Source organism: Paramisgurnus dabryanus, chromosome 15 (assembly GCF_030506205.2).
Source record: "Paramisgurnus dabryanus chromosome 15, PD_genome_1.1, whole genome shotgun sequence".
Taxonomy (NCBI): domain Eukaryota; kingdom Metazoa; phylum Chordata; class Actinopteri; order Cypriniformes; family Cobitidae; genus Paramisgurnus; species Paramisgurnus dabryanus.
This window is the reverse complement of record NC_133351.1, coordinates 37,666,793-37,680,694: the sequence shown is the minus strand read 5'-3', so window position 1 is coordinate 37,680,694 and position 13,902 is coordinate 37,666,793. Positions and strand designations below refer to the sequence as shown.

At 37.4% G+C, this 13,902-nt stretch overlaps 1 protein-coding gene across 7 annotated transcripts in view; it reads left to right on the top strand.

Annotated features, from left to right (window-relative positions):
• crfb1 (cytokine receptor family member b1) overlaps positions 1-13,902 on the top strand; it is a 69,738-nt gene that overhangs the window by 42,249 nt on the left and 13,587 nt on the right. For all 7 annotated transcript variants that reach the window (XR_010536537.2, XM_065273119.1, XM_065273120.1 and 4 more), the window contains 3 exons: positions 6,135-6,292; positions 7,912-8,068; positions 13,429-13,550. Coding sequence is in view for 6 of the 7 variants with exons in the window: in XM_065273119.1 (XP_065129191.1) it covers positions 6,135-6,292; positions 7,912-8,068; positions 13,429-13,550 (437 nt within the window). In the remaining variant the exon portion in view is untranslated. The remainder of the gene's footprint in view (positions 1-6,134; positions 6,293-7,911; positions 8,069-13,428; positions 13,551-13,902) is intronic.

Below are 13,902 nucleotides of genomic sequence, written 5' to 3'. Positions count from 1 at the left end.
TAAGCACACACACATACACACACACACACACACACACACACACACACACACACACACACACACACACACACACACACACACACACTCTGAATGCAAGCATTAGTTTAATACCACTCACATTGTTGCAGGATGAAAGTAGTTATTAAAAACCCTTAACATTTTAATACTTATATAATCCAGTGACATTAGGCTACATTTTGCTGACAGGATGGCTAAATGGCGATGCATGGTCGCCCATTTTAGATTAGATTAGTTTATAATGTTGCCAATGCAGCGTCATTAACAAATAACTGACTTACACAAAACATTAACATCTAGCATAAAGTTAGCTGTTTACACGGCATTAATGCCAGCTGCCTCAAACAAACATAATATAGGGTCTAGGTTTCAGTATAAAATTGAAGTTTTACAGTTTGTATATGATGTTAATATGAAATAAAACTTGACGTCTGTCTTTCAGAGCTTTGCCAAATTCTATGTTTGATAGCGACAAACTACTTCAGAGAGATTCCTGTGTGCTCGTCTGAGGCGTTCTTCCTCCTCTTTAACTCGTGTGGAGCAACAAATACACACGCGCAAATACACACACATAAGCATATCAGTCCCCATCAGTACCGGAAGAGGTTTGCAACCTCGGTACCTCCGGTACCAGAGAAAGCAGGTACCGTCATGTTAAAAAAATGTTGGTATCTACTTGGTTCTACCATAGTTTTGGTTGAATTTAAATCAGTGTTAACTCTAAAAGACTGTCTTAAAGCGATATTTAACTTAAATTTAATTCAGTCATAAGCCCTTTTCACACAGACATTCCGGAAAATACACGGGAAAGGCATCCTGGATTTTACCGGAATCCTTAGATTTTTTGTTCATTCACACTGCCATGTAGGGCTGAAACGATTCATCGAGTTACTCGATTTACTCGATTCAAAAAATTCCTCGAGGCAAAAATTCTGCCTCGAAGCCTCGTTAAATTCCTATGACGCGCACTACACGCGCCGAGATCTGATTCACACGGACTGTTGTTCAATGTTCAGGAAGCACATCATAGCGCGTGGTACATTTTGAATTTAGTTGGCGCGATGGCGGAGCGAATATGTCCATAAACGGCAGAGAGAGACTGTCTAAAGTTTGGGATCATTACATTATCATTACATTCAGCATCTGAACCGAAAACATCCACTGCTGTTTCACCAAGCGTCGATGAAACAAGGTAACGTAGCTTCCGTTGATTTTAATCCCATACTGTATTTGTAGCGATGTCGTTATGCGGTTTGACTAGATATGATGTTTAGCTTTGATGTTTTTAAGTAGTAAACGTATTCACGTTCAATTGCAGGACAGTATAGATTAAAAAAGAACCCCTTCACACACACGCATGCACTACAGGTGTGTGTACCAAAAAACGGCACCACAGTGCAATCATATATGGGCAACTTGTAATCTGACATATTCTGTTCAATAATAATAATCTCTGTCTTATTGGAGTTTAGCATAAGGAAGTTATTCTCTCTCACGCGAGTCAGACCGATCGCGCAATGCATCACATATGCTTAAACTTTTATGTAGCCACGCAACAATAATTTCAGCATGCATTCACTGTATACAGCGGGGCGTGATGTTGTGATTTTTCGAACGGATTCTTAACCTAAAATGCACCGCAATGCAAGTGATGCAAACCAAATGCAGCGTTCTATTGAAAAGTAATGTATGTATTTCTGCAGTACCAAAATGCAATGAAGCAACTGAACGTCTGACTGGGGTGTCACTCTTCCTCACGCACAGAACGCGTGCACACACACAAACACAAGTGCAAGTGCGCGCATACACACAGGTTGTTACCATAGCAAATAGGCTCATCCCAGAAATGATATATTATATGTTAAAAGCCTAATGGTAAATGCTGCAGGTGTAGAAATGTACATAAACCAGATATTTACTTTGATGTCAGGGCTAGATTACAGCATGAAACCAGTTGTGCATATTAATAAATTAAAGTGTTTAATTGTTGGCACTGGCACTTATAAACACTAAATGGGTAAAAAATTGAAATAAATAGGCTTATTTCTTGGAGCCAAATACCTCTGTTTTTTTAGAAATAAAAGCCAAATGCTTGAACATTTTACAGCCAAGTCATTTTCGTTATGCATTATTTGTTTTGGTTGTTTAAAAACACACAAAAAAATTATCCGATTACTCGATTAATCGATCGATTCAGTGCTAGATTAATCGATTACAAAAAGAATCGATAGCTGCAGCCCTACTGCCATGATTACCCGGCATCTGATGGTCCCAGAAAGACACGTGACCTGTTGAAAGTCCCGCCCTCTCTTCTACGCAGCGTCTGAAGTTTGCAAATTATTTATTATTTCTCTCTCCAGAAACCACTCGCGTGTATTTTTGTTTATGATAAGACTATAAAGGAGCGCGTGAACGCACAGTTCTATGCTGGTGAATGATCTCCGGTTCAAAGTGGATATTTGACGAGCTCCCTGATCTCTACTTTAATACAGTTTCAGACATTTCTCATCGTGATTGTTTAAATGCATTTAAAACCCGCATTTTGAGGAACGATATATCTTGTTGGGATGATGCGCGGGTATTTTCGTTTATTATAGCTCAAATGAGCATGTGACGCGATATTCTTCTATGCTGCTGAATGATCTCCGTTTCAACGCAGTAAGTGACGAGCTAACTTACCTGATATCTGCTTCAGTCCAGTTTGCTGACATTTTTCGTCGTGAATGTTGTAAATCCCCCATTTTAAAGAGTTGAACCAACTTCATGTTGCCATGACACGTGGGTCCTCACTACGGCAGGTGCCTCATTGTTTATGCGTCTCATTTATCATTTCCTGATAACTGCTTCAATCTAGTTTGCAACATTTCTCGTGGTGAATGTTTATATGCATGTTATCTCTCGTTGTAAGGAGCCGGGGCGGAGTGGCAATCGGGAGAGTCTGAACTTTTCCCGGTGGGCCGGTAGTGTTTTAAGGCCGCGAAGGCCGGTCTGATAATAGCCGTGCTTTCAGTCTTTAGTCGTGCACTCCGGCCACACTAAAAACTATTTATCATATATTTAATATGCTTCAGCGCTCAAAATTTATCTGGCCGCACTGCTCTCTCTATCAAGCCCGTCTCCCCTGGAGTTCTATCAGCCAATCAAAAAAAAAGAAAAGAAAGAGGCTTCACAATAGCCAATCAGAAAATAGCACTGTTGTATCTTGGTAAGATTTAATGCAACAACCAATAAAAAAACATAGCCTCGCACACCCATCGAGGAATGGAGCTCCGAGCATCACTTTGAGCTGCACAGAGTAGCCTAAGTCTGATCTCCTGTTTTAATGTTACAACAAATGCACAACTTTGACACAAACAATGACAACTTGACTGCTGTTAGAGAATGTTTCCCAGATAATCAGCATCAGTTTTTCACGAGTGTATGTAACTTAGCCAACAGTTTACAGCCTGTTCACTGACAACACCTGCTCAGAACATGTAAGTTGCGTTATATTTTCGTTATCACACGATGACTGACATTTTGTCACATAAAACATCTCTCTCCAAACAAGCTTAATAATTTTATAAGCAACTGCTTTGCAACCATAGTAAGCTTAATCTTACCTAAAACTAGGGAACTGTTGTTGACTTTAAGATCTTTTAAATAATAGTTATTACACTTGGTATTTCATGTTGTTGTGCAGTCATTTTATTGTAATTTTAGATTTCAGCATTTGCTTATTTTTTTTTGACCATGAAGGGCTGGTGGTCTATGAAATTTCCCGGTAGATTTTTGGGTCCCACTCCGCCCCTGTAAGGAGCTGAACCATAACTTGTGTTGACACGCCCATTACGGCATTGTTTCGGCTTCTTGTTCACACAGAGGGTTTTCCGTGTATCTGACTAGGTCCTCTTTCCGGCAATGATCCCAGAAGATTAACAGACGAGTTTGTGTTCACACAGATGCTTGTCTGGCAATTTTATGGGTATTTTCTGGGACCAAAGGTCTGTGTGAATGGGGTTATAGTTTACATAACAGAATAGACTGTCCAAACCTTTATGAGTTTCTTTATTGTTTATTGATACACTAGTTATTTTGAAGAGTGTTTGTAACCAAACACTGTCTGGTCCCCACTGCTCTCCATTGTATTTTTTGCAAGGCAGGGCAAAAAAATCCCCAATTTTTTTTTTGTGTTTCACTCAAGAAAGAAATCATGAAGGTTAGGAACAATATGAGGGTGAGTAAATAATATCAGATGTAATTTGTGGGTGACGTATCATCATCCACTATTTAACAGGAATATGACTTTAACAGTGTTTGTGAAGACATGCTAAACTTTGGAGAATACAGTATTGAACATTACTAATGTTATTAATCACCATGTATGGCAAATTTTGTAAAACATAATTTTATGAAAATATTTAGACAGGACACTCCACTATAAACAATTATTCAAAGGAAATAGACAGTATTTGCACACACACTATCGTTTTTCTTCTTTAACTTTTCTTTCTTCCAAGAACAGAAAGCTTTGGAGCACATTTGTTACCATAATGTTTGATTCCTGTTCTTTGTTGTCTTGTTGTTTGTTCTAAACTGTTTGCAATGGTGGATCAGTTACTTTTCTTCACCTTTCCTAATGTTTTAATGTACTGTAAATGTCGCCAAATCAGTGCTGCCCTGACGGCCTGTTGGACTAATAATTTGAATAAGAAATAATTTGTATTGCCTATAGTGTCGAACGCGGCAATCCCCGTGTAGCCGCGGGGAATATATTCGGAAAGCTGCGCGGATACGTGCGCGCGCAAGCCGGACGCGGAAAAAAGTATACCCGGCCTTAAGGCTGTCTCAATTTATCCAACTATGGGCTAGACCAAGGATTAAGCAGAAATCTCACATTGCGTTGATTGCACACATGTTTTGATAATCGCTCTGTATCTGATCAAAGTCCTTCAGAAAATTGCAATTTCTCAGCTTTTTGCTCAAAATTTTGTATTTTTGAAGAAACCTATATATTTGAGAGGTGATAAAAAGAGAAAAAATGAAGTGGGGATGAAAATTAGTTTTTTGGAAAGAAGATGTTCTTTTACTGTATGTTTATTTATTTAAAGAAAATTTTCTGCAAGGCATTCAACTTTTGTGAAAACCATAAAAATTGCTGGTGCTGGCTGGAAACTTTCTTTAAAACGCTGGTGGGGAGAGAGTTAATAATATTGGTAGCGTTAAAATGAATTTGCGTTAACACGTCATTAACATAGCCATAAATTTAACAGACGTAAATTTAACAACCCTAAATTTACCTCATGCTGGGTCGTTTTAACCCATTGTTGGGTAAAATATAAAAATTTTCTGGGTTAAAGCTGTAGTCTATGATGTTGAAAATCGGTCGAGAAAGCCTGAGACGGTTGGGAAGTTTTAAAAAATTCATCCCGCCCCTCCACACACACACTCCTCCCCTCTGTACTACCTGATCCTTCCCACCGGGAAACGCCCTGAACAACGTCACTCAGTCAAGCTGTGATCACAAGTAGTAAACATCGGAACAGAGATTTACCGAGATTTAGCTGAAAGCAGTGAACACATAAAGCCTTGAAGTAATGAACATTTACAATTATAACAACGTTTGGCATACGTTTCCCCTCCTGAGCCTCGTTTACCCTGGTCAAAAGTGCTACCTAGCGCACATTAATTGCACAATAATTATTAGTTAGTATTGCTAAGGTTTTGAGTAATTGTTATAGCAGCACACACAGTGCATCTTGTTCAAATTCCGATCGGATCGAACAGAAACCCGCTAGTCCTATTGAAATATATTCAACCACTTCAAGAAATATAACTACTTTGACCCTTGATAGGCGATGCTAAACGGCTAACATACCAATGCCGACCGGCAGCATGAGCATGTTGTCAGACTGATAAAAAGATATTTATGTAACACCTCACACCATAAAAGTATAAATAAATGCTTACCTGCTCAACAAAAAGTCAGCCGTGTCAGCGTCGGTTTTCAGTCCCAAATTTACCTGAAGCTAACTCCAACAGTCAATGGTGGACCCTATATAAATTCAAAAATATGATGCAGAGATTATTGTAAGTATTGGCCCTTTAAAACTGATTTATTTTGGGGTTTTTTTTAGCGGTTATAGGTCCACCCATGGTAGTTCTGTCTGGTTGTGGAGACTGTCTGAAAATCAACATCTCACTACCCAGAGGATCAGGAAGAAAAAAACAGCTTGATCAGTTTTATAATTCTGTATCATTCAATATAAGTTGGAAGAAAGCAGAAGAGAAGAAGGTAAGAATGACTGGGGAATAATTGTTCTGACTAGTTGCTTAAAGAGAATAATGATCAAATGTATAGAGGTAATATGCTGCTATTTTAATATTTAATTATTTTACACAAAACATATTATAGTGATGTGTGTCTTAAATCAACACACGGTTTAGTAACTGTTGTGCTTTGAAACATTAATTTTGTATAATTTTAACAACCCATCCATTGTGAACAAATTTTGTGATGATTTGATCAGGGATGGCAATTAAATAATCTTAAAACCTGTGCCAATTTACAATCCCCACCACACTTTAAGAAATAAAGGGACAAATGTGCCATACCAGCTGGTAGCAAAATGTACTTTACATAAAGAGCATTTTTTAATTAAATTTCCAAGAGGTCCAGAATTTTTTACATAAAATATCTATAGGGCTTTTCACACTAAACTGACTTTACACCTGGGTTATCTTCGTTCTAAACCCCGCTTTTAACCCTAGGTTTAGGATCGTTTCACACTTGTAATTTGGAAGTGTGGTTATCCCTGAAATTAACCCAGGTTTATGAAACCATGCTCAGACATAGGGTTAGCCCTGCTTTTGTGGGGGGTTAACCCCACATTGCAGTGCCAAACGCAAGGAGTGTGAAATAAAGCAGGGTTATAATCTTATGACCCCAATTAAATACAGCTGAAGCAGCTAATCAAGGTTTTCAGGGTTGCTTTATAATTACAGACAGGTGTGTATGAACAAAGTTGGAGACACCTGACCTAGAGTTTTATGGAAACCGATTTCTGCCTAGACCCTTTAAATTGCATAAATTATAGACAAGTGTCATTTAACAAAATGTATTTAATTTTATGGCATATTTTTTAAAAATATATATATTTTCAAAGAGTGAATTTTTGGTTTTGAATACTTAGACTGTTATGGTCAGTTTAAAAAAAAAATACAACTTCAGTTTTTCAAGAAAAAGAGGAAATTCAGAACACCAACTTTAATTGTCAAAAATTCAAAACACAGAAATTCAGATTGTAAAGAAAGTGGGTGCGAGGTAATGCTTCCGGGTTGCAAAGGGAAGAGTAGTACAGTAGATCTCGGAAAAGTCGAACGGACAGCTACATGCAGACAAATGCTAATAAACTTTGACTTTGTTACTTTCTGTTATCACTCCAGGAAATAAAATTAAGTTTGAAACTGCATTTGTGCAAATGTACCTTTCAGTTATCTTGTTATTAAGAGAAAACATTTCCTGTCAATGGAGAAATCTTGCTTCATAGGGATTAGGAATGCACTGAGTAAAATATCAGATTATGAATACACAGGGTTACCTCTTAACCCCTGGTAAAATATGAACAGTGTGAAACATACTGTAGCCCAGGAATAACCTGGGGTTCACTATTTCCAGTGTGAAAAGCCCTTATGTGTGGACCATAGAATGCCTTACTGACAAAAGTAACAAAAGATGTTGTAAGGGCTTTAAGGTTGGACCATTTTAAATACAATAATCTACTAACAACAACAACAATCACAATTTTAAGTGTTAGAAAACAAAGTTACTTGGCTAATTGGTTTTATTTACTGCATATGTAATGTCACATCAACTGAAATTCTGACATTTATATTGCTGTTCTGTACATTCAGGCAAACCACGTCCATTCAGATGGAGATTATGTTCTACAGAATCTACAGCCTGGTGAAAAGTACTGTATTAGAGTAAATCCTATAACCAATGTCAATCGCAACACTCAGTCCTCTGATTGGCAGTGTGAATACACTAGCAGAGAAGCACAAAGAGAAGGTAAGAAATATTCCATTGATTTGCACTGATAAAATGTTTTCATTAGCAATGAAGATGAATATTGTCTTAAAGTTTTTTTTGTTGTTGTTTATATGTCTATGTGGTGTTTTACTGTGATTTAACACAAACCATGGGCAAATTTATCATTCAACACCATTGCTGAGTTTTTTTTCCCCATAAAATTAGAGTCATTCCCGTGGTTTGAAATCGCCTCGGTTTCCTATGTCGCAAACGTAACCAATTACATCAACACAGTGCGACTGTGTTGACCCGCAGCAATGCAAAGCTCTTGAGATCTATTTTGCACAATTGCAACAAACAAAATTTGCAGCTGTACATTTAACTCATACAGTGAGTGCCTATAAATTTGAGAGGAATAAAGGTTTGTCATTTATCATGATAATTATCGATATCAACTAATATGAAAAAAAAATCATGATTTTTTTCTGCCCATATCGCCCAGCCCTACCTGTGAGCCGTCCTTAGCGATGTATTCAACAATCAACTTTTCCATTTTAAACGTCTTACTGAATTATCTGCAATAATTCAATATGTATTTACATTTTACTGTTACAGTGACTCCACGTTATCGAGTTGCTTTAAGATATTTGTTAGTCTGTTTGTTCATAGTTCCTGTATGTCAGACACTTATTAATTAAAAACCCAATATGTCAGGACTCTGAACCTGAAAGTCCCTGCTTCAGACATGGCCACAGTGTGTCGGGCCTTAAATTCATCTACACCGCTCAAATATTTAAAATTTAACACTGTCACAGTACATTGGACAAAACCACACTACGCCTGGTTTCTGTGTTATATTTTAAAACTTTCTTGCCACAGTACTTCAGGCTTACAACACTATATATCACATTTAAACTCTGCTACGGTACGTCGTCGAGCAAACCACACTACTTTGGGTTTTTTGTTTTAAACTACACAGAGCCACTGTGCATCGAGCTCTCACTACAAGAAGTTTTAGTTACTTTAGAAACTCTTTTTGTTATAATTCTGCCACCACAATGCGTCGGGTTGATTCAGTTACTTTAAAATCATAACAGAAAATAATAACAGTACAACCCCAATTTTCAGTTACTTTAGAAATATATTAACTTAACCACTTTACTTCAATTACATTACAAACAAAAATTAATATGATTAGGCTATAGTGCTGATGTGTAAACAGATGTCTTTTATTATCATAGACCCCTTTTGACCTATGTTGGTTTTCAAGTCTCACTTTTGCTCCCATACTACAATTAAGAAAATATCACTTTAGGTTATATTATCAGTGTATTGCTTGGACTGAGATTACCTATATATAATAATCAAGCCTCAGTATTTCCCACACATCTGAAATTTACTTGGTGGGTAATGATTGCCCTTTTCAATGGCTACTACCACCACAAAAAAAAAAAACACGGTATACTATGCTATACTAAGAACTAGTAATGTGTAACACACAAAACTTTGATTTATTGAACATTTAAATTAATTTCACATTATAGTTCATTAATCCAACCATCCCAAACTTTCTTTGCCATGAACAAAGCTGACAATGTTTGTCAAAGCACCACAAAAACACAATCTGTTTTTGCACTGATATATGAAGCAATTAGATGACACCTTTTATTAAACTCTATTGAATACATTATGATAGACAGTGCAGGTCTCTAGATTATAAATGTGACTGCTGTTATAATGGTTATAATTTCTATTCAATTCTATTACTTGCTGTCCTGACATCAGCATTGCTTTTTTGCTACCATCTCTGTGCAATCTTTTTAGAAAATATATGGCTTTATTGTATTAATAATAATATTATAAGAAAATGGGAGAAAGAAAATGCAGCGCTTGGTCATTTTGGGCTCTATTTTAACGATCTGAAACGCAAGTGCGAAGCGCAACGCGCAAGTGAGTTTGTGGGCGGATCTTGGGCGCTGTTGCTATTTTCCCGGCGTGAGAAATAACTCTTGCGCCGGGCGCAAATCAATAAGGGGTTGGTCTGAAGTAGGTTCATTATTCATAGGTGTGGTTTGGGCATAACGTCAAATAAACCAATCAGAACGCTAGCCAACATTCCCTTTAAACGCAAGGGCGCAAGTTCAATGGCGGGTTGCTATTATTATGACGGATTTACCAGGCGCACGCCAGGAGCGGTTCACAGCCGAGGAGACCGACGTCCTTGTACGGGGGAATCCCACGTTTGCCAGCATAAATCGGGCACGCCGTGTAACGGGAGGTGGATCTGCCTCAGGACCTAACGCCAGCAGAGGACATCGCTGCGTCCACCCTCACCGCTGAAAGGGTTTGGGGGCACTGAAATCGGACCCAAGAAACGCAATGTCCAACCCCAAAGTAGACTAACAAATCAAGTTCATATACATTAAGGTTTCTTATGAAAACATTTTAACTATTATTTACATAAAATAAACGTAATACAGCCACACAACAATGAAAATATTTTAATCGTTATTTGCATGAGAATAAATAAAAACTATCACCACAATGCTCACCACTATGATTCCCCTTATCTCGTGTATTAATATTTTTAAGTGTAACAATTTATGATTTGCAAAAATAACTGTTGCATCTGTAGATTAGATAAGCAAAGTGTATGCGCGTTGTGCACGCTATACATTATGGTCAAGCATGCGCCCTTAAAATAGCATAATGAACCACGCGCAACGCGCCACTGACTTTAGACTAGTTTTTTTTGGTTAGTAGCGCAATTGTTTTTTGAAACTGCAAAATAGCATAAGAGATGGTTTGCGCCGCAACACGCCTCCTTTTTGCGCTGAACCGCCCAGGGAGCGCAAGTTCATTCCCTAGTTTGCTGACGTGCATCTGTGGAGGGAAAAACCCCGCTGTGCGCCGGCGCAAAATACGAATGATACATGCGTCACTGACAAAGTCAATTGCGCTGGGTGCAAGATAGGGCCCACTGTATTTTACAGGATTTTCACAAAACAAATCTAAGAAATAATACCATTGAGAATGAGACCAGCAGAAACGATCGTCGTTAGAATCGAGGAGAACTCCCAGGATTTAAAAAAGACGTTCAACTATTTTCAACTATTTTCTTAGTCTGATGTCTTGTCTAAATAGGCATACAATCATGGCCAAAAGTGTTGGCATCCTTGGTAAATATGAGCAAAGAAAGCTATAAAAAATGTACAATGTTTCTTCTTTTAAAGAGCCAGTAAGATGCACATTTTAAGCTTCCCTTCACTGTTTATATGTACCAGACAACAGGTTTAAATGAATGCAAGGTCAAAAACACTGTAATTTTCTCAAAATATACATTTAATATTACCCCATTTCTCAGAGATCCCCAAACGATTTGTGTGAAGCCGTTCAATGACTCAGTCTGCCTAAACCCCACCTTTTAGTAACCTACTCTGCTCTGATTGGTCAACTGACACAGTCTCCACACAGACCAACAATAGTGCAACATGTATTGACCTAGTGCTAACATGATTTACTGAGAAGACATTAGCGACATCAATACACATCATTCATCATTAATCCAAGTAATAAAAACAATAATAGACACTAACAGTTTTACACTCATTTAAGCATTTATGACAACTAACCGGGCCATAGCAAACATGTAAACACTAGTGCAGCATGCGTTAGCTGCTTGCTAACGTAACTTTCTATCAAGACATTAAGAGTTTAAACACTGACATCAGAACACATCATTCATCATTAATCCAAGCAATAAAAATGACCACAGACACTAACAAAGTTAGGGGGGAAATTACATTATGAAAGAAATGTTTTTCTTTAATACACACTGGACACAATTATTTGCACCCATAGAAATTTTTATGAGTAACATATCTCTGAAGTAAATTAACATTGAAATTTAAATGTTTCTTAGCACCATTATGACTAGAAACATGATGTTGTCCAGTCATGAGAAAATAAATATTAGAAAATATATAAAAATAGAAGAAGTATTGTACAGTCTTTTTTTATAGCTTTCTTTGCTCAAATTTACCAAGGTTTCCAACATTTTTGGCCATGACTGTTTATGGCCTGTTTATCTCTTTCCCCGCCATTGACGAGATTTCTCGTCAATTAAGAGAAAACGCTTCCCCGCCAATGACGAGATATTCCGTCTTTCCGCAATACCGCTATTATCCACCAGGTGGCGCCCTTCCGCAACTTTTTAAAACCGGAAGTATTGCCCTATGCCAAGCTGCTGCATGTCCGTGTCTGTTTTAAAGATCGCTCTGAATCGGATCTCTATGAAAAGTCCGTCATAAAAATGGAATTATTTCTGCTTTTTGCTCAAAATATGGTGTTTTTGCAAAAACCTACCCATATTCAAAAGCTGATTGCAAAAGAACCACTAAAGGTAGGATGAAACGGTTTTTTTTGTTTGAAAGCAGAGGGTCTGTTCTTTCATTTGGTATATTGTATGTTTATATATTTAAAGAAGAACATTTTCTGGAAGGCATTAAACTTTGGTGAAAATCATGAAAAACGCTGGCGCTGGCTGGCAACTTTTTTTAAAAACGCTGGCGGTGAAAGAGTTATTGTTATATATTGAGACATTGTGAATTGCATTTTTTCTATTAAATACTATGATTTATAAACAAGTGTTTTTGCATAAAGAATAAATGCATTCTGGCATGTACAGTTTAGGTTCTGTGATTGTTTTATTAAGTTTCTATAACGGAGGCCAGCTAGTCTGTGAGAGACCTTTAACCTCCTTGTTAGAGCGTCAGACTCTCATGCCAGATCAGCGCGGTTCAAATCTGGTTACATTTAAAAGAAAATTCTTTCATTTATACAAATATTTGAAAAATAATCCCCCTCGTTGATGCTCGTTTGGTTGCAGCTCACACTGTCTAAGAGGAATTAAGAGCCGAGCAGGTTACAAGCACCTCACAACCTCCTGATCATTTTTATTTAGCTTAAGTTGTTGCACAGTTTCTGAAAGCGTGAGTATACAGTACAGTTGTGGCCAAGAATTTAAGAACACCTGACAGATCTGAAAATTTTGCCTCCAAAACATTTCATTTCATAGTGATGGTTGCTCTAAATCAGTGGTTCTAAATCAGGGGTTCTTAACTTTATTCCTGGAGGTCCACTGCGCTCTACATTTTGTGTGTCTTCCTTATTTAGCACACCTGATTCAAATCATCAGCTCATTAGTAGAGATCTCTATGAACTGAACTGAGTCTGTCAGATAAAAGAGACATACAAAATGTGCAGAGCAGTGGGCTTCCAGGAATGAAGTTGAAAACCATTGCATGGAAAAGAACGATCACAAGTAGATTTGGAGAATTTTATATGTAAAATATGTTTGAAGATGTATGTGAATGTGAATTTTTTTTCTCTCTCTGCAGTGTTATACTTGGCTAGTTGGTCATTGGGAGCTGTTTCGTTTGGATTAGGTGTGCTGGTGCTAGCAGGCATTCTGTTTTACATTGGATGTCTGTATAAGCTCAAAACACTTCCTGAAGCACTGGTAAATCCTCATCTATTAGGGGTGGGCAGTATGACCAAAATCTTATATCACGATAGGATTCATTTTATATCATGATATAATGATATGCATCACGGTAAAGTTTTAATAAGGTTTTTATGTTGTTCAAATCTTTAATACCATTGAATTTTCACAATTCTTGTACCAATATCAATCAAAAAAATGTCAACAAGCATAAAAAAGAATACTAAAAACAATCAAAACTCAAGCTCACTTCTAGAGTGTCTGTGAACACTCTAGAAAAGTGATTTTCGTCAAGAGCAGTAAAATTTTCTCTCAACGCTGTTTGATTTTTATGAATGACAGATCAGGCTGTGTTTATGAGGATACTTGC